Source organism: Lampetra fluviatilis, chromosome 73 (assembly GCF_964198595.1).
Source record: "Lampetra fluviatilis chromosome 73, kcLamFluv1.1, whole genome shotgun sequence".
Taxonomy (NCBI): domain Eukaryota; kingdom Metazoa; phylum Chordata; class Hyperoartia; order Petromyzontiformes; family Petromyzontidae; genus Lampetra; species Lampetra fluviatilis.
The window spans coordinates 3,264,063-3,286,181 of record NC_136347.1 but is presented as its reverse complement, the minus strand read 5'-3'; the positions used below and the strand labels follow the sequence as shown (position 1 = coordinate 3,286,181).

At 51.8% G+C, this 22,119-nt stretch overlaps 1 protein-coding gene across 1 annotated transcript; it reads right to left on the bottom strand.

The window, feature by feature from the left end:
• Nucleotides 1-3,289: 3,289 nt before the first annotated feature.
• On the bottom strand, nucleotides 3,290-10,622 carry LOC144953302 (SLC35A4 upstream open reading frame protein). The gene is made up of 3 exons (XM_078883871.1): nucleotides 10,570-10,622; nucleotides 7,839-7,931; nucleotides 3,290-3,881 (listed from the first exon to the last, which is right to left on the bottom strand). The coding sequence occupies exons 1-3, from the start codon at nucleotides 10,582-10,584 to the stop codon at nucleotides 3,669-3,671; spliced, it is 321 nt and encodes a 106-aa protein (XP_078739997.1). The 5' UTR covers nucleotides 10,585-10,622; the 3' UTR covers nucleotides 3,290-3,668.
• Between the last annotated feature and the right edge of the window lie 11,497 nt (nucleotides 10,623-22,119).

The window sequence follows — 22,119 nt, the reverse complement described above, 5'->3', positions numbered from 1 at the left end:
AGTCGGGTCATATTTGCGGAATACACCACGCCGCCGTTGACCCCTGGCCGTTGACCCCCGGCCGTTGAACCCGGCCGTTGACCCCGGCCGTTGACCCCCGGCCGTTGACAGACCGGCCGTTGACCCCGGCCGTTGACCCCCGGCCGTTGACAGACCGGCCGTTGACCCCGGCCGTTGACCCCGGCCATTGAACCCGGCTGTTGACAGACCGGCCGTTGACCCCGGCCGTTGACCCCGGCCGTTGACCCCGGCCGTTGACCCCCGGCCGTTGACAGACCGGCCGTTGACCCCGGCCGTTGACCCCGGCCGTTGAACCCCGGCTGTTGACAGACCGGCCGTTGACCCCCGGCCGTTGACCCCGGCCGTTGACCCCCGGCTGTTGACAGACCGGCCGTTGACCCCCGGCCGTTGACCCCCGGCTGTTGACAGACCGGCCGTTGACCCCCGGCCGTTGACCCCTGGCCGTTGACCGAGCAACCCAACGTTCCTACCAGCTGCCCAATCGGCCAAAAACCAAAGGTCTCTCCCTCTTCAAGGGCACAGACGCGTTCATACATCGGCCGGACTTTATTTCGCGAATCATCAACAACATCAACAACAACAACTCCCCAACCCACACGACCCCCGCACGGCACAGCAGGGAGGGGGGAGGGAGGACTGTGAAGGTGACTGAATCGTGAAATGTTTGAAGGAAGCTGAGATGCGTTGGACCGTTGACCCCTGGCCGTTGACCCCGGCTGCAGCCGCCAGTCGCTTCTGAAATGTCGCTGCGACGGACACCCCACCCACCCCCCCCCCCCCCCCCGGCTGCTCGCCCAGTTCCGTGCCGCTGGACGGGAGGTGGGCCTGCTGAGGGGGGGTAGAGGCACCCAGAAACTCAGGGGGTTCGAACCCCAGGCTCTCGGTGTCTCCTGCATGGCCATCGTGAACCCCCTGAGAGACACCCAGACCCAGGGCTCTCTAACTCAGGGTCTCAGCGTCTCCGACACGGCTATCGTGAACCCCCTGAGAGAGAGAGACACCCAGACCCAGGGTCTCAGTGTCTCCGACACGGCCATCGTGAACCCCTTGAGAGAGAGAGAGACACCCAGACCCAGGGTCTCCGTGTCTCCGACACGGCCATCGTGAACCCCCTGAGAGAGAGAGACACCCAGACCCAGGGTCTCAGTGTCTCCGACACGGCCATCGTGAACCCCCTGAGAGAGAGAGAGACACCCAGACCCAGGCTCTCAGTGTCTCCGACACGGCCATCGTGAACCCCCTGAGAGAGAGAGACACCCAGACCCAGGGTCTCGGTGTCTCCGACACGGCCATCGTGAACCCCCTAAGAGAGAGAGACACCCAGACCCAGGGTCTCAGTGTCTCCGACACGGCCATCGTGAACCCCCTGAGAGAGAGAGACACCCAGACCCAGGGTCTCAGTGTCTCCGACACGGCCATCGTGAACCCCTTGAGAGAGAGACACCCAGACCCAGGGTCTCAGTGTCTCCGACACGGCCATCGTGAACCCCCGAGAGAGACAGAGACACCCAGACCCAGGGTCTCAGTGTCTCCGACACGACCATCGTGAACCCCGAGAGAGAGAGAGAGACACCCAGACCCAGGGTCTCTGTGTCTCCGACACGGCCATCGTGAACCCCCTGAGAGAGAGAGACACCCAGACCCAGGGTCTCTGTGTCTCCGACACGGCCATCGTGAACCCCCTGAGAGAGAGAGAGAGAGACACCCAGACCCAGGGTCTCGGTGTCTCCGACACGACCATCGTGAACCCCCTGAGAGAGAGAGACACCCAGACCCAGGGTCTCAATGTCTCCGACACGGCCATCGTGAACCCCCTGAGAGAGAGAGAGAGAGACACCCAGACCCAGGGTCTCAGTGTCTCCGACACGGCCATCGTGAACCCCCTGAGAGAGAGAGAGAGACACCCAGACCCAGGGTCTCCGTGTCTCCGACACGGCTATCATGAGTCTCGGTGTGTGTGTGTGTGCCCGAACACTTGGGTGGGTAGGGGTGGGGTGAGGGTGGGTGGGTAGGGGTCCATGGTTTAAGGCAAATGACGCGACGCGGTAAACCCGACGCTAGCAACTTAAGACGCACAAGACGCAGATTCCGCCCTCCCCACCATCACCACCACCACCATCACCACCACCCCCACCACCTCCATCACCACCACCATCACCACCACCACGCCCGGCCGCCTTTGTCTCCCCACCAGTGCAGATGTTCACCACCACCACGTCGCACCGGGCTACACTCGGTGGGCTCATTTGAGGCTGAGTCGACCTAGGGGAGGCCCAGGACCCGGTTCAGATAATCGTCGCTGGCGTTGGCCGTGAGCGGGAATCGAACTCGGGTCGCCGGGTTCGTAGCGCAGCGCTAACCACTAGACCCACCACTCCCCACACGCACACAGACACACACACGCACACAGACACACACACACAGCCACACCCACAGCCACACACACAGACACATGCGCAGACACACACACACAGACACGCACACAGACACGCACACACAGACACACACACACAGACACACACAGACACACACACACAGACACACGCGCAGACACACAGACGCGCACACAGACGCGCACACAGACACACACACACACTCACACAGACACACACACACAGACACAAACACACACTCACACAGACACACACACACAGACACACACACACAGACACACACACACTCACACAATACAGCAGCAGAAGTCTAGGCATGCATATCCACTCAAGCCCCCTCGCGGAGCTCCATCAGGAGCCCAACAGTCACCCTGCAGAGGAGCGAGGACATCCCACACACGCGAGTGCGTGCATATAGTCTGAAATAAATACTCCATTGTGGGCCCCATAGGCCTCTTGCGGAGGTCATTCGTGGTGCCCTGGTGGAGCTCACTCACAGGTCCCACACAGAGGCCCCACGACGGAGACGATTCTTGGTCCCCCTGGCGGAGATGACTCGTGGTGGTCCCCCTGGTGGAGGTGACACGTGGTGGTCCCCCTGACGGAGGTGACTCGTGGTGGTCCCCCTGGTGGAGGTGACACTCGTGGTGGTCCCCCTGGTGGAGGTGACACTCGTGGTGGTCCCCCTGGTGGAGGTGACTCGTGGGCACGCTCCCCTCCCCGAGTGGATATTTGACCGACAGGCCCGAGGCGGAGCTCACTCCTGGGGCTCTTCTGATTAACTTAACTGGTGGTGGGGGGTGGGGTGGTGGGGGGGGGTGGTGGGGGGGTGGTGGTGGGGGGGTGGTGGTGGGTGGTGGTGGTGGGGGGGGGTGGTGGGTGGGTGGGTAGGTAGATTCACACCCCACACCCAACACAGAGCCCCCTGGCGGAGCTCACTCCTGGGGCTCTTCTGATTGACCTAACTGGTGGTGGGGGGGGTGGGTGGTGGGTGGGTAGGTAGATTCACACCCCACACCCAACACAGAGCCCCCTGGCGGAGCTCACTCCTGGGGCTCTTCTGATTGACCTAACTGGTGGTGGGGGGGGGTGGTGGGGGGGTGGGGGGTAGTGGTGGGTGGTCCTGCGGAGGACCTCAGTCTTTGTTGGGTGGAGAGTGGAGAGTGGTGGGTGGGTGGGTGGGTAGTTTCACACCCCACACTCAACACACACCCCCACGGCGGAGCTCGCTCCCAGAGAGCCCCACGGCGGAGCTCACTCCCGGGGCCCTCCGTCGTCGCCCCTGACGCGGCGCAGGTACGAGGCGAGGGTGAGGCCGACGTCGGGCAGCTCGTAGCTCTGTGCAGCGTAGGCTCCAGCCACAACTCCCACCAGCGCCCCGGCCACACCGGCCAATCGCAGCCTCGCAAACACGAAGCCCAAAGCGAAGCCCTTCAGCAGCGGGGAGCTCAGCACGGAGCCCCCTGCCTGGGGTGGAGGGGGGGGGGGTGGAGGGGGGGGTGGAGGGGGTGGGGGGGGGGAAGGGTGGGGGGGGATAGAGTGAGTGGCGTTTGTGTTGAGTCTGTGGGCAGTGTTGAGTCTATGGTGCAGTGTTGAGTCTATGGTGCAGTGTTGAGTCTATGGGCAGTGTTGAGTCTATGGTGCAGTGTTGAGTCTATGGGCAGTGTTGAGTCTATGGGCAGTGTTGAGTCTATGGTGCAGTGTTGAGTCTATGGGTAGTGTTGAGTCTATGGGCAGTGTTGAGTCTATGGGCAGTGTTGAGTCTATGGTGCAGTGATGAGTCTATGGGCAGTGTTGAGTCTATGGGCAGTGTTGAGTCTATGGTGCAGTGTTGAGTCTATGGTGCAGTGTTGAGTCTATGGGCAGTGTTGAGTCTATGGTGCAGTGTTGAGTCTATGGGCAGTGTTGAGTCTATGGGCAGTGTTGAGTCTATGGTGCAGTGATGAGTCTATGGGCAGTGTTGAGTCTATGGGCAGTGTTGAGTCTATGGTGCAGTGTTGAGTCTATGGGCAGTGTTGAGTCTATGGTGCAGTGTTGAGTCTATGGGCAGTGTTGAGTCTGTGGGTAGTGTTGAGTCTATGGGCAGCGTTGAGTCTATGGGCAGTGTTGAGTCTATGGGCAGTGTTGAGTCTATGGGCAGTGTTGAGTCTATGGGCAGTGTTGGGTCTATGGGCAGTGTTGAGTCTATGGGCAGTGTTGAGTCTATGGGCAGTGTTGAGTCTATGGGCAGTGTTGGGTCTATGGGCAGTGTTGAGTCTATGGGCAGTGTTGAGTCTATGGGCAGTGTTGAGTCTATGGTGCAGTGATGAGTCTATGGGCAGTGTTGAGTCTATGGGCAGTGTTGAGTCTATGGTGCAGAGTTGAGTCTATGGGCAGTGTTGAGTCTATGGTGCAGTGTTGAGTCTATGGGCAGTGTTGAGTCTATGGTGCAGTGATGAGTCTATGGGCAGTGTTGAGTCTATGGGCAGTGTTGAGTCTATGGTGCAGTGATGAGTCTATGGGCAGTGTTGAGTCTATGGTGCAGTGTTGAGTCTATGGTGCAGAGTTGAGTCTATGGGCAGTGTTGAGTCTATGGTGCAGTGTTGAGTCTATGGGCAGTGTTGAGTCTATGGGCAGTGTTGAGTCTATGGGCAGTGTTGAGTCTATGGTGCAGTGATGAGTCTATGGGCAGTGTTGAGTCTATGGGCAGTGTTGAGTCTATGGTGCAGTGTTGAGTCTATGGGCAGTGTTGAGTCTATGGTGCAGTGTTGAGTCTATGGGCAGTGTTGAGTCTGTGGGTAGTGTTGAGTCTATGGGCAGCGTTGAGTCTATGGGCAGTGTTGAGTCTATGGGCAGTGTTGAGTCTATGGGCAGTGTTGAGTCTATGGGCAGTGTTGGGTCTATGGGCAGTGTTGAGTCTATGGGCAGTGTTGAGTCTATGGGCAGTGTTGAGTCTATGGGCAGTGTTGGGTCTATGGGCAGTGTTGAGTCTATGGGCAGTGTTGAGTCTATGGGCAGTGTTGAGTCTATGGTGCAGTGATGAGTCTATGGGCAGTGTTGAGTCTATGGGCAGTGTTGAGTCTATGGTGCAGAGTTGAGTCTATGGGCAGTGTTGAGTCTATGGTGCAGTGTTGAGTCTATGGGCAGTGTTGAGTCTATGGTGCAGTGATGAGTCTATGGGCAGTGTTGAGTCTATGGGCAGTGTTGAGTCTATGGTGCAGTGATGAGTCTATGGGCAGTGTTGAGTCTATGGTGCAGTGTTGAGTCTATGGTGCAGAGTTGAGTCTATGGGCAGTGTTGAGTCTATGGTGCAGTGTTGAGTCTATGGGCAGTGTTGAGTCTATGGGCAGTGTTGAGTCTATGGTGCAGTGTTGAGTCTATGGGCAGTGTTGAGTCTATGGTGCAGTGTTGAGTCTATGGGCAGTGTTGAGTCTATGGGCAGTGTTGAGTCTATGGTGCAGTGTTGAGTCTATGGGCAGTGTTGAGTCTATGGTGCAGTGTTGAGTCTATGGGCAGTGTTGAGTCTATGGTGCAGTGTTGAGTCTATGGGCAGTGTTGAGTCTATGGTGCAGTGTTGAGTCTATGGTGCAGTGTTGAGTCTATGGGTAGTGCTGAGTCTATGGGCAGTGTTGAGTCTATGGGCAGTGTTGAGTCTATGGGCAGTGTTGAGTCTATGGGAAGTGTTGAGTCTATGGTGTAGTGTTGAGTCTATGGGCAGTGTTGAGTCTGTGGTGTAGTGCTGAGTCTATGGGCAGTGTTGAGTCTATGGGCAGTGTTGAGTCTATGGTGCAGTGTTGAGTCTATGGGTAGTGTTGAGTCTATGGGTAGTGTTGAGTCTATGGGCAGTGTTGAGTCTATGGGTAGTGTTGAGTCTATGGGTGACAGTGCTGAGTCTGTGGGCAGTGTGAGTGTGTGCTGAGTCTATGGGTGACAGTGCTGAGTCTATGGGTAGTGTTGAGTCTATGGGTGACAGTGCTGAGTCTATGGGCAGTGTTGAGTCTATGGTGACAGTGTTGAGTCAGTGCTGAGTCTGTGGGCAGTGTGAGTGTGTGCTGAGTCTGTGGGTGACAGTGCTGAGTCTATTGTGTAGTGTTGAGTCTATGGGTGACAGTGCTGAGTCTGTGGGCAGTGTGAGTGTGTGCTGAGTCTGTGGGTGACAGTGCTGAGTCTATGGTGTAGTGTTGAGTCTATGGGTATCAGTGCTGAGTCTGTGGTGTAGTGTTGAGTCTGTGCTGAGTTTATGGGTGACAGTGTTGAGTCTGTGGGCAGCTGCTGCCCTCACCGCGGCTGCCCCGCCGCTCTGCTCCAGCTGCTGCTGCAGCCCCCTGAGTCTGTGTTGTAGTGCTGAGTCTGTGCTGAGTCTATGGTGACAGTGCTGAGTCTGTGGGCAGTGTGAGTCTATGGTGACAGTGCTGAGTCTATGCTGAGTCTATGGGCAGTGTGAGTGTGTGTTGAGTCTGTGGTGTAGTGTTGAGTCTGTGGTGCAGTGCTGAGTCTGTGCTGAGTCTGTGGGCAGTGTGAGTGTGTGTTGAGTCTGTGGTGAGTCTATGAGTGACAGTGTTGAGTCTGTGGTGAGTCTATGGGTGACAGTGCTGAGTCTATGGGCAGTGTGAGTCTATGGGCAGTGCTGAGTCTGTGTTGAGTCTATGCTGAGTCTATGGGTGACAGTGCTGAGTCTATGAGTGACAGTGTTGAGTCTGTGTTGAGTCTGTGGGCAGCTCCTGCAGCTGCTGCCCTCACCGCGGCTGCCCCGCCGCTCTGCTCCAGCTGCTGCTGCAGCCCCCTGAGTCTGTGGGTGACAGTGTTGAGTCTATGGGTATCAATGCTGAGTCTATGGTGCAGTGTTGAGTCTATGGGTATCAGTGCTGAGTCTGTGTTGTAGTGCTGAGTCTGTGGTGTAGTGTTGAGTCTGTGCTGAGTCTATGGGTGACAGTGTTGAGTCTATGGGCATCAGTGCTGAGTCTGTGTTGTAGTGCTGAGTCTGTGCTGAGTCTATGGGTGACAGTGTTGAGTCTATGAGTGACAGTGCTGAGTCTATGGGTGACAGTGCTGAGTCTATGGGTGACAGTGCTGAGTCTATGGGTGACAGTGCTGAGTCTATGGGTGACAGTGCTGAGTCTATGGGTGACAGTGCTGAGTCTATGGGTGACAGTGCTGAGTCTATGAGTGACAGTGCTGAGTCTATGGGTGACAGTGCTGAGTCTATGGGTGACAGTGCTGAGTCTATGGGTGACAGTGCTGAGTCTATGGGTGACAGTGCTGAGTCTATGGGTGACAGTGCTGAGTCTATGGGTGACAGTGCTGAGTCTATGGGTGACAGTGCTGAGTCTATGGGTGACAGTGCTGAGTCTATGGGTGACAGTGCTGAGTCTATGGGTGACAGTGCTGAGTCTATGGGTGACAGTGTGTATCTGTGTTGAGTCTGTGGGCAGCTGCTGCCCTCACCGCGGCTGCCCCTCCGCTCTGCTCCAGCTGCTGCTGCAGCCCCCTGAGCTGCTCCTTCAGCTCCGCCAGGTCTCGAAGCTTCCGCAGGGGATCCTGGGGGGGGGAGGGGGGGCACGGCGCACTGTACACGCACTGTACCCACGTGCACTGTACCCACGTGCACTGCACACGCATTGTACCCGCACTGTACCCACATGCACCGCACATGCACTGTACCCACGTGCACTGTACCCACGTGCACCGCACACGCACTGTACGCGCGCCGTACCCACGCGCACTGTACAAACACGCCGAGCGGACTGTACGCGCGGCACCGCACGCTTTTAACTGTACGGCACTGTACATGTACTGTAATTCGACGCATGGCACAGCACTGTACGCGAACTGTACAAGGACTGTACTCGCCGCGTGGCGCCGCGCGCTCACTGTACACACACTGTAACCGCGCCCCGAGACAAACGAACTGTACACACACACAGACACCTACACACAGCACACACAACTACACACAGCACCACACACACAACACCCAACACACACAACTACACACAGCACCCCACACACACCACACACAACACACACCACACACAACTACACACAGCACCACACACACCACAACACTACACACACCACACACACCCCACACACCCCACACACCTACACTACACACCACCCACACACACCACAACTACACAACAACACCCACACTACACACACTACACAGACACACTACCACACACACACCACACACCCCACACACACCACACTACACAACACCCACACTACACACACCACAACTACACACCCACGCTACACACACACCACCCCACACACACCACCCCACACACACCACACACACACTACACACCACACACACACTACACACACCCCACCCACACACAACACTACACACAACTACACACACTACACACACCCCCACACACCCCACCTACACACCCCACACACACCACCCACACACCACACCTCCACACACACCACACACCTACACTACACACAACTACTCTACACACACCACACCACCTACACACAACATCTACACACACCACACACACTACACACACAACTACACAACAACACCCACACATACCACTACACACACTACAACTACACACACACACCACAACTACACAACAACACCCACACCACCCCACACACCCTACACACCCCACCTACACACCCCACACACACCCCACACACACACACTACACCCACACACACCACAACTACACACACACCACACAGAGACACACACCTACACTACACATACTACACACACACCACACACATCACACACAACTACACACACACCACACACACACCACCCCACACACACACCACACACACAACTACACCTACAGACACCACACACACACACCTACACTACACACACTACACACCCCACACCACCACACACACAACTACACACACACAGCACCACACACACAACTACACACCACACACACCACATACACAGCACCACACTACACACAACTACACCACCTACACACACACACCTACACAGAGACACACCACACACACTACACACACCACAACTACACACCACCCACACAGACCTACACTATACACCACACACACCACCCACACACAACTACACACACTACTACACACCTACACATACACACCACACACACACACAACTATACTACACACACACCTACACACCACACCACACACACACCACAACTACACACCACCCCCCACACACACACACCTACACACCACCCCCCACACACACACCTACACTACACACCACACACACACCACAACTACACACCACCCCACACACACACCTACACTACACACCACCCCACACACACCTACACTACACACCACCCCACACACACACAACTACACACACTACACACCACACCACAACTACACACCACCCCACACACACACACCTACACTACACACCACACTACACACACAACAACACTCCCCACACACACACCACACACCTACACTACACACCACACACACACCACAACTACACACCACCACACACACACCTACACTACACCCCACCTACACACCCCACACACACACCACCCACACACAACACCACACACACCACACAACAACACACACCCCACACACACACCACCCACACACACACCACCCACACACAACACCACACACACCACACTACTACACTACACACACCACACACAACACCACACACACACAACACCACACACACACACAACACCACACACACACAACACCACACACACATCCCACACACACACCACCCACACACACCACACACACACCACAACTACACACCACCCCACACACACACACCTACACTACACCCCTACACTACACACCACACACCACCCACACACAACACCACACACACACACACTACACACACATCCCACACACACACCACCCACACACACCACACACACACCACAACTACACACCACCCCACACACACACACCTACACTACACCCCTACACTACACACCACACACCACCCACACACAACACCACACACACACACTACACACACACCCCACACACACACCACCCACACACACCACACACACACCACAACTACACACCACCCCACACACACACACCTACACTACACCCCTACACTACACACCACACACACCCCACACACCCCCCACGAGACAAATCCCCCCCGAGTAGTCGCCGCCACCGGCACGACCGCCCTGACCTTCTCGTCCGCCATCGCTTCCTGTCGCCCCGCCCCCAACTTCCGGTCGCGCGCGTGACGTCACGCAAAGGGGGAGGAGCCGGCGAATAACATTAGCATAATTCTAGATTTAGGTTTTTTCGGTAAAGTCACCGTGTAGGTAAAACATTAAAAATTAAAATAAAATTAAAAATCACGACGTTTCGGAAGCAACACAAGCCTCCGTCTTCAGGTGGAACAGTCACAGCACGAATGCTGCATCAAGTGAGAGAATTTACAGGAAAATCCGTGTCTCAATCTTAATTTTAGAACTTTCGTGACTGCAGGAATTACCAGGTGTGGACTCGAGTCATGTGACTTGGACTCGAGTCAGACTCGAGTCATGAATTTGATGACTTGCGACTCGACTTGGACTTGCATAACAATGACTTTGTCCCACCTCTGAGATGTGGACTCGAGTCATGTGACTTGGACTCGAGTCAGACTCGAGTCATGAATTTGATGACTTGCGACTCGACTTGGACTTGCATAACAATGACTTTGTCCCACCTCTGAGATGTGGACTCGAGTCATGTGACTTGGACTCGAGTCAGACTCGAGTCATGAATTTGATGACTTGCGACTCGACTTGGACTTGCATAACAATGACTTTGTCCCACCTATGAGATGTGGACTCGAGTCATGTGACTTGGACTCGAGTCAGACTCGAGTCATGAATTTGATGACTTGCGACTCGACTTGGACTTGCATAACAATGACTTTGTCCCACCTATGAGATGTGGACTCGAGTCATGTGACTTGGACTCGAGTCAGACTCGAGTCATGAATTTGATGACTTGCGACTCGACTTGGACTTGCATAACAATGACTTTGTCCCACCTCTGGGAATTACTCTGTGGTTCTTTCGGTTAAGTCACGTCTAAAGACAAAATAATAAATTAAATAATAGAATATTTACGACGTTTCGATTGCAACACAAGCAATCGTCATCATCAGGCGTAAAAGAAATAGCAACAAAAATCGATCTAGAGAAAACTATAGACAGACATGCAAGCAGACAGACATCACAAGGACACACAGAGAGAGAGAGAACAAACATGTGTGTCCTTGTGATACCGTGTCTCTATATAAACACTGGTTGAGGGTGGGAGGAGCCAAGGTAGGCCCTGAATACCATTATTGTGAGGTTCTATGCGGCTGAAGCACACTGATAGGAATGAGCCTTTGTTGTGTAAACTGCAGAGGTGGGACAAAGTCATTGTTATGCAAGTCCAAGTCGAGTCGCAAGTCATCAAATTCATGACTCGAGTCTGACTCGAGTCCAAGTCACATGACTCGAGTCCACATCTCAGAGGTGGGACAAAGTCATTGTTATGCAAGTCCAAGTCGAGTCGCAAGTCATCAAATTCATGACTCGAGTCTGACTCGAGTCCAAGTCACATGACTCGAGTCCACACCTCATAGGTGGGACAAAGTCATTGTTATGCAAGTCCAAGTCGAGTCGCAAGTCATCAAATTCATGACTCGAGTCTGACTCGAGTCCAAGTCACATGACTCGAGTCCACACCTCTGGTAAACTGGGTTCGGATGATGCAAAGGTGCGTGTAAAAGGGACTGAGCCTTATTATTTGTTTCTTTCGGTTAAGTCACGTCTAAAGATAAAATAATAAATTAAATAATAGAATACGACGTTTCGATTGCAACACAAGCAATCATCATCAGGTATAATGAAATAGCGACATAAAATCTAACCAGAAAACTATAGACAGACATATTAGCAGACAGATATCACCAAGATACATACATAGCGAGAGCAACACAGGTGACAGAGAGGGGTGATCGTCTCTGTGTGGTGGCCTTAAATAGACAGTTTTCTCTGCCTGTGTCCTCTCTTTAGATTGTTCACACTTAAATTCTAACTTAGCAATCTTTGAAATACGTAATCAACCAGGCTATGCGTTAATTGTGTGTTGACCGACCCTCTGTGTTGTATTACATTACATTTCGATATTTTACTAGGTTATTTAATTTTAGTGTGTCCTTCTCCTGATTTTCAGGCTTGCTTGCCGTGCCATCGCATTCGCAGCACCACGTCTGTTGACCACTCATTGATATGCTAATTTTTTCTCTAACCCTCCTCCCTCTCTCTGCCTCCGCCCCCCCCCCCTCTGTCTATTTAAGGCCACCACACAGAGACGATCACCCCTCTCTGTTACCTGTGTTGCTCTCGCTATGTATCTTGGTGATACCTGTCTGCTAATATGTCTGTCTATAGTTTTCTGGTTAGATTTTATGTCGCTATTTCATTATACCTGATGATGATTGCTTGTGTTGCAATCGAAACGTCGTATTCTATTATTTAATTTAATTTATTATTCTATCTTTAGACGTGACTTAACCGAAAGAAACAAATAAAAATTCCTGCAGTCACGAAAGTTCTAAAATTAGGACTGAGCCTTTTTGTTATGTAGAGGTGATGCGGCCTAACTCGCTGCCAGGAAATGAGTCTTTGTTGTGTAGCATACAATTAACATACATTTAGCATAAATTCCCGTAAAATGTAGCGTATACAGTAGTAACATATGTTTAGCGTGGTGTAGTATCAATTCACATATCCATGCATGAACATATGGTTAGCATAATGTAGGACTTTTTTTAGCATAAACATTGCGTTAATGTCCTGCATTAGCATATCGTTACCATTATAAGCCCTGCATCGTCAGTAATATGCCCATCATTAGCATACGGCTTGCATAATATACCCTGTATTAACATATCTTTAGCAGCATCAGCCCCAACAGTCTGGAACGATATCACCCCTCTGCACATTCGCAGCATCACCTGCATTAAGATTTTCTATAATAAAGTTTAACCTCTTCCTCCCACTCCATCATGATCGTCACCGTCGTCGCAAACTTTTGCCGTAAAAATAAAATCCAACTTCAAACGGTTTTAAAACTTTTATTTGTGATCGATAATTAATGGGGGTTAACATTTTTTAAATCATTTTTTTTTTAGAATTTTTATTTTCTATAATAAAGTGTTCATTCTTTTTCCCTCTCCATCATCATCGTCGCAATCTTTGTCGTTAAAAAAAATAACGCACCTTCAAACGGTTTCAAACTTTTCTTCGTGATCTACAATAATAATTTCGTTAACATTTTCGTCACTTTTTTTTGTTCCATAATTAATTTTGTTTCTATTTAAAGCTTTCGTGACTGCAGGGGTTTCATCTTCTTGGTTCTTTCGGTAAAGTCGTCACGTAGAAGGGAAATAATAAAATAATAAAAAATAAAACATAATAAAATACAATTCTCACGACGTTTCGGCCACAACGCAAGCAGCCGTCCTCGGGTGAAGAACAGGTCTGTCGGAAAGACAGCGTCAGACACTGTCTTTCCGACAGACCTGTTCTTCACGTCGTGAGAATTATTTTATGTTTTATTTTTATTATTTTATTATTTCCCTTCTACGTGATGACTTTACCGAAATAACCAAGAACATTTATTTTGTATTCGTTCTCCCGCTCCGTCGTCATCGTAATTTTATATTTATTTTTTATCTGTTGTTTTATAAAAATACCTATTTCTCTTTTTAAAATGTATTTTTATCTATTTTTAATAGATATTTTTAAAAATTTATTTTAAAAAATTATTAATTTAAAAATATCACATTTTTCAAATATTTTTTTATACATTTAAAAACATCTATTTTCTTTATCCTAATTCTAGATTTAAAAATATCAGCATCATGACCAACTCGGGCATTGAAGTCACCCAACAAGATGACTCTATCCCGAGGGGCCACTTTAGCCAGCACCTGTGACAGGAGGTCATAGAAGGCATCTGACTCATCGGCCTTGCCTGCATCCCTCCACGGATGTTCGTCTTCGGTGGGGGCATAAGTAGCCACGACCACCACTCCTCGCCTCCGGTTGATGGGAAGGCGAGCCCAAAGTAGCCTGGGGCTTACAGCTTCCCACACCTCACCGCCACGCTCCCACGCCCCCTTCATAATTTTATTCAGAAGAAAAGAACTCCCTGTTGTTTGGCAGTCTACTGCCCCGAGTAGAGGACTGTCCACCCCTCATGGTGGCAGGAGCCAGAGCCGGTCCACCGGACCTCCTGAATACCACAGAGATCCAGGCGGTACCGGTCCAGCTTCCGACAGATGAGTGGCAGCCTCTCCTCCGCGGCGAGTGTTCGAACATTCCACGTGGCCACCTGCAGTGGTTTTTAAAATCCTTCATATTAAGTTCGCTTGCTTGCTTAGGACCGTGCAAATCTTTCGGTCGTTTTTTAACCCACTTCCCGTGATCCAATCGAGCTGACATTTTCCACACAGACTCGTTGTGCCTGACAATTAATGTTCGTGAACATTTTTTTCAAAAGTTTTACACTTTTTAGTACAAAAATATTCTATTTAATTACCACTTGCTTAATGGTGCAATGCAATCATCTGACCCATAGGTGGCAGCCATCTCAAGCCAGAGGACGAGAGGACTCTAGCCGCCACGCATATAAAGGATTTATAGTGAAAAACTTTGCTTTTACAGGTTATACTTATTACCATTTCTGGAGGAGCCCCGAGGGTAAAGATTTAATTTCCTGGCTCCGCCAAATGGGGTTTGGCCAGGAGACGTCATAGACGCCTGCCCCCTCGGGTCCTCCTGCACGAGCTATCTAGCTCTGGTTTAGTGGCACTTGGATTGAAGGTGGAGAAGTTACCAGCCCCTCGCACCCGTCCAGAGGGCCCATTTGGCCACTGCGGTGGCTACAAACCAGAGGTCGCAACCGGGTACCCGATACCCGTACCCTACCCGATACCCGTACCCTACCCGATACCCGTACCCTACCCGATACCCGTACCCTACCCGATACCCGTACCCTACCCGATACCCGTACCCTACCCGATACCCGATACCCTACCCGATACCCGTACCCTACCCGATACCCGTACCCTACCCGATACCCTACCCGATACCCGTACCCTACCCGATACCCGTACCCTACCCGATACCCGTACCCTACCCGATACCCGTACCCTACCCGATACCCGTACCCTACCCGATACCCGGCTACCCGTACGCGACCCTGGTGCGGCCGGGAACGGGTAGGCCGTGAGTCACTGGTGAGTCACCGTGATTGTCACTCATTTCCCAACGTCTTGTCTCTTCTCACAATTCAAGTTCCTAGAATCAACCCACCCGCGCCTGCAACGTGGCTTCATCCCAGAGGTCGCAATCGGGTACCCGATACCCGTGCCCTACCCGATACCCGGCCGGATACGGGTACGGCCGGGTACGGGTACGGGTAACCCGTTTGCGACCCTGGTGCGGCCGGGTACGGGTAAGGAATCAAAACCCGTTTGCGACCTCTGCTACAAACGCCACGAGGGGAAAGGCCCATCTAAGTTTGACCTCCCCCCCCACGGCTTTGCCCACCACAGCGTTGCCGTCCGGCACCAACGAAGAGGTAGGGGGTTGTTTTGCCGGACCTACACACACACACAGCGCGCTAACCACTATACCACCGCTCCCCACATGCACAAAGACAAAGGTCCCCCATATAGCCGTTAACAGACTGTTGGGGCAAGTGCTGTTAGCGAGCACCTATGAAGGCCGGAACGGTACACGAGGGGGGTGGGTGGCCAGCACCACGCCCGACCGCCTTTGTCTCCCCAGTGGCGATGTTTACACACCGCACCAGGTACTCATTTTAGGCTGAGTCGACCTAGGGGAGGCCCGGGACCGGTTCAGATAATCGTCACTGGTGTTGGCCGTGAGCGGGAATCGAACTCGTGTCGCCGGGTTCGTAGCGCAGCGCAGCGCTAACCACTACACCCACCGCTCCCCACACACACACGCGCGCACAATGCGATAATAGAAAATGCGAAATAGTTTTTTTGTTAAAAATAAAAACGTGATATAATACATTTATAACAAGGCCGCGAACGACGACGAAACGCCAAGCCGACGTCGCAACGCAGAGTTGACGAACGGCGAGTGACACGTGTGTACAATAATATACATACGTCATAGAAAAAAACCGCGCGACACGAAAACAAATCAAAGTGACCGACGGAAAGGGTAAGGGAAGGGGAGGGGAGGGGGACGAACGGGTTATAAAACAAAATAAAATAAAAGCACGACAGTTAGTTTCGCCCTCCAATGTGAACGTTTCCACTTGAAGGAGCGTTCACTCTTAACGCGTCTTGTGACATTAAGGCCGCAGGCGCGCGAGAGAGCCAGCCCTTCGATGGGATTCGTCGAGGAGGGAGGAGGGGGGAGGGGGGAGGGGGGAGGGGGGAGGAGGGGGGAGGGAGGAGGAGGGGGGAGGAGGGGGGAGGAGGGAGGGGGGAGGAGGGGGGAGGAGGAGGGGGGAGGGGGGGGGAGGAGGAGGGGGGAGGGGGAGGGGGGGGAGGAGGGAGGGGGAGGGGGAAGGAGGGAGGGGGGAGGGGAGAGGGAGGAGGAGGGGGGAGGGGGGAGGGAGGAGGAGGGGGAGGGAGGGGAGGGAGGAGAGAGGGGGGAGGAGGGGGGAGGGGATGAGGAGGAGGAAGGAGGAGGGGGGAGGAGGGAGGGGAGGGAGGAGGGAGGAGGAGGGGGGAGAGAGGGGAGGGAGTCGGGTGAGTGGAGGGAGTGGAGGGGGGGGAGGCGAGGGGGGAGGGAGGGGAGGGATTATTACAGTTAGTTCCCCCTCCAATGTTAACGTTTCCACTTAAACGAGTGTTCACTTAACGAGCGTTCACTTAACGAGTGTTCACTTAACGAGTGTTCACTTAACGAGCGTTCACTTAACGAGTGTTCAAAGCTTTGCACTGCCAATTTCGGCCAATCAAAAGGCTTCCTAAGCGGGTGTTGCCCTTGGCCAATCGGCGACGAGCCTCAGGCAGGCAGGGGGGGGAGCCAATCAGTGACGAGCCTCGGGTGGACCAATCAGCAACGAGGGTTTAAAAACTAGATCATTATACATTTCGATTAAACGCTTTGGTGACTGCAGGGATTCATCTTCTTGGTTCTTTCGGTAAAGTCACGTGTTATTTCCATTCTACGTGACTTTGCCGAAAGAACCAAGAAGATTGATCATTATACATTTATTTATTGATGAATTGATTAATAGTGTTTAAAAGTTACTAGCTGTGTGTGGGTTCGAACTTTTTAGGGTTCACAAACTTCCAATTCAGTCTTGGAGCGGATTAATGCTTTCTAATTCAGGATAAGAACCTAGCAATCTGGCTTTTAATTAGCATGATACTTTATTGATCGATTGATTACTTATATTGATTGTTTAAACGTTCCGCTTGTGGGTTTTAACTTATTTAGGCTCCACAAACTACCGATTCGGACCAACGCTTTTTTTTTTTTAAATCCTTTATATTAAGTTCGCTTGCTTGCTTGCTTGCGCGCTTACGACCGTGCAAATCTTTCGGTCGTTTTTTAACCCACTTCCCGTGATCCAATCGAGCTGACATTTTGCACACAGACTCGTTGTGCGTGACAATTAATTTTCGTGAAAAAAAGTTCCAAAAATTTTACACTGTTTAGGGAAAAAAAATTAAATATTTAATTACCAAATGCTTAATGGTGGCAGACAATCATCTGACCCATAGGTGGCAGCCATCTCAAGCCAGAGGACGAGAGGACTCCAGCCGCCCGTTTCACGATGACGCAAATGTTGACTAACCACATGGCATGAAATCCCTGCCCCCACGCTGTACACGGGAGACTATTTATGGAGATAGAATAGTTACATTGAAGCCGCCAGGTTCTTGAAAGTGGTCAAACGGGTCGACGCTAGTGCCCTCGGGAATATACGGGGCATTCTTAATTTTGGAGCTTTCGTGACTGCAGGAATTATTATTTGGTTCTCTCGGTTAAGTCACGTCTAAAGATAAAATAATAAATTAAATAATAGCATATTACGACGTTTCGATTGCAACACAAGCAATCGTCATCAGGCATAAAAGAAATAGCAACAAAAATCTAACTAGAAAACTATAGACAGACATACAAGCGGACAGACATCACAAGGACACACAGAGTGAGGACACATCGGTACAAAGAGAGAGGTCGTTTCTGTGACGGGGCCTTAAATACAGAAACGACCTCTCTCTTTGCGCCGATGTGTTCTCTCTCTGTGTGTCCTTGTGATGTCTGTCTGCTTGTATGTCTGTCTATAGTTTTCTAGTTAGATTTCTGTTGCTATTTATTTTACGCCTGATGATGACGATTGCTTGTGTTGCAATCGAAACGTCGTAAATATGCTATTATTTAATTTATTATTTGATCTTTAGACGTGACTTAACCGAAAGAACCAAATAATATACGGGGCATGTCAAGAGGCGATCTTACGTTTAAAGGATTTATAGTGAAAAAAACTTTATGTTTTTACGGGTTAATTTTTATTAATCCTCAATTTGCCTCGATCAACAGATTTCTCGTTTTTGGTGGAATCGCTAACCACTCCGGGAAACCTGCTGCAGGTGGCAAAAAAAACCGACAACCAATACATCAATCAAATCTTCCGTCAATAAAAGTCCACGTTGACACGGAAGAGTGACCCGCCGCCACCACCAACACACAACAGTCGCCATTCGCCACTAAGCGGCGGTGACGTCACCACGGCACCTGTGCCAGGCTAGGTGCACTTTAAGGCCACGCGAAGTGTCAAAAACGCCCGCCGGCAGGAGGTCACGGGACAGACCCAGCAAGTGCCGTGGGTCGACTCGAATGAGATGACCGGTAGCTGCACCATCAGCTGTGCCTCCAAACTTTGTCAACTCGCTGTGTTTTAGCCGCCCGGCTCTCCGCTCGTTGTTGTGAGCGTCGCTCCTCCGCCCTCCGTTGTTGCTGGAGGGCGACTGCCTCCCAACTGCCCAGCAGCGTCCTTCACGAGCCTCCTCCTCCACAGAGGCCGATCTTGACACCGCTGGTACCAGTCATCGGCAAGTCCACTCAGCTCCACGTCACTCCGTCTCTTCTCCAGCCCGTGCCGCGCCCGTTTAGCCCCCTCGATCCGGCCGAACAAAAGCTGTTGAGGCATGCGGTGGCTGGGCATCCGGGCTAAACGATCCAGACAACGCATCCTTGCAAGCCGGAGGAGCTCACCGATTGTGACTTTGTCCAGATCTTGATGATTTGTGAGTTGCCACCACCACCACCTCCACCACCACCACCTCCACCACCGCCGTCGTCGCCAGGGTCTGAGATCACCGCACGCATCCACACGGTGGCGCTGCGACGAGTGAATATCTATAAAACTATTTAAAAAACTACTTTGTATTTTATTATTAAACAAGTTAAGGCGCCCACCCACCCACCCACCCCCCACACTGAGCTCTGCATACAGTCACATGCAGCTCCGCTGTTCGGCAGCGAGACCATGGCCACCCCCCACACTCACACAGCGAAGATGGGGGCTTCATCATCATCGTCATCGTCGTCGTCTTCATTGAAGTGGAAAAATCGCGTCGTCGATTGTAAATGTGGGAAGTGGCGAGGGGTCAGGGGTCAGGGCAACAAGCCGAGGAGCCGGACCACGGGTCAGAGGTCACAACCGGGTACCCGATACCCGTACCCTACCCGATACCCGGCTACCCGTACCCGGCCGGGTACGACAGACCTGTTCTTCACCTGAGGACGGCTGCTTGCGTTGTGGCCGAAACGTCGTGAGAATTGTATTTTATTATGGTTCATTTTTATTATTTTATTATTTCCCTTCTACGTGACGACTTTACCGAAAGAACCAAGAAGATGAATCCCTGCAGTCACGAAAGAAGCTTTAAATAGAAATTGGTTTAGTTTTAGTTAAATCTGTGGGTCTCTGTGTCTCTATGTATCTCTATGGGTCTCTCTGTATCTCTATGTATCTCTATGTGTCTCTGTGTGTCTCTGTGTATCTCTATGTATCTCTATGTATCTCTATGAGTCTCTATGTATCTCTATGTGTCTCTGTGTGTCTCTGTGTATCTCTATGTGTCTCTGTGTGTCTCTGTGTATCTCTATGTATCTCTATGTATCTCTATGAGTCTCTATGTATCTCTATGTGTCTCTGTGTGTCTCTGTGTATCTCTATGTGTCTCTGTGTAACTCTATGTGTCTCTGTGTGTCTCTGTGTATCTCTATGTGTCTCTGTGTATCTCTATGGGTCTCTCTGTCTCTATGGATCTCTATGTGTCTCTGTGTGTCTCTGTGTCTCTATGTAACTCTATGTGTCTCTGTGTGTCTCTGTGTGTCTCTGTGTCTCTATGTGTCTCTATGTATCTCTATGGGTCTCTCTGTCTCTATGGATCTCTATGTAACTCTATGTGTCTCTATGTGTCTCTGTGGGTCTCTATGTGTCTCTATGTATCTCTATGTGTCTCTGTGTGTCTCTGTGTGTCTCTATGTAACTATATGTGTCTCTGTGTGTCTCTGTGGGTCTCTGTGGGTCTCTCTGTCTCTATGGATCTCTTTGCGTTAAGAATGACACGCATTCACACACGACGACGATGATGATGATGATTTCAGTCACTTGGTTCAAGCCGCTATAGTTTGTGATGGCCAGGCAATGGCTTCTGAAAAAGAGCTCAGTAGGGGCCATTAGCCACACGTACACATGTACACACACGTGTGTACGTGTGTGTACATGTGTACGTGTGTGTACCGTGTGTACGTGTGTGTTTACGTGTGTGTACCGTGTGTACACGTGTGTGTGTGCGTGTGAGTGTGTGTGTACGTGTGTTTGTACGTGTGTACGTGTGTGTGTACGTGTGTGTGTGTACATGTGTATGTGTGTGTGTACGTGTGTGTGTACATGTGTACGTGTGTGTGTACATGTGTACGTGTGTGTGTGTACATGTGTACGTGTGTGTGTACGTGTGTGTGTACGTGTGAGTGTGTGTGTACATGTGTACGTGTGTGTGTGTGTACATGTGTACGTGTGTGTGTACGTGTGTGTGTACGTGTGAGTGTGTGTGTACATGTGTACGTGTGTGTGTGTGTACATGTGTACGTGTGTGTGTACGTGTGTGTGTACGTGTGAGTGTGTGTGTACATGTGTACGTGTGTGTGTGTACATGTGTACGTGTGTGTGTACGTGTGTGTGTACGTGTGAGTGTGTGTGTACATGTGTACGTGTGTGTGTACGTGTGTGTGTACGTGTGAGTGTGTGTGTACATGTGTACGTGTGTGTGTGTACATGTGTACGTGTGTGTGTACGTGTGTGTGTGTGTACGTGTGTGTACGTGTGAGTGTACGTGTGTGTGTGTGTACGTGTGTGTGTGTGTACATGTGTACGTGTGTGTGTACGTGTGTGTGTACGTGTGTGTGTGTACGTGTGTACGTGCGTGTGTGTGTACCGTGTGTACACGAGCACCCCCCCCACCCCCCTATTCTATTTAAGGCCACACGCGCGCGAGAGCCCTTCGATGGGATTCGTCGAGGAGGGAGGAGGAGGGGGGAGGCGAGGGAGGCGAGGGGGGGGAGGGAGGAGGAGGGGGGAGGAGGGGGGAGGAGGAGGGGGGAGGAGGAGGGGGGAGGCGAGGGAGGCGAGGGAGGGAGGAGGAGGGGGGAGGCGAGGGAGGGGAGGGGGG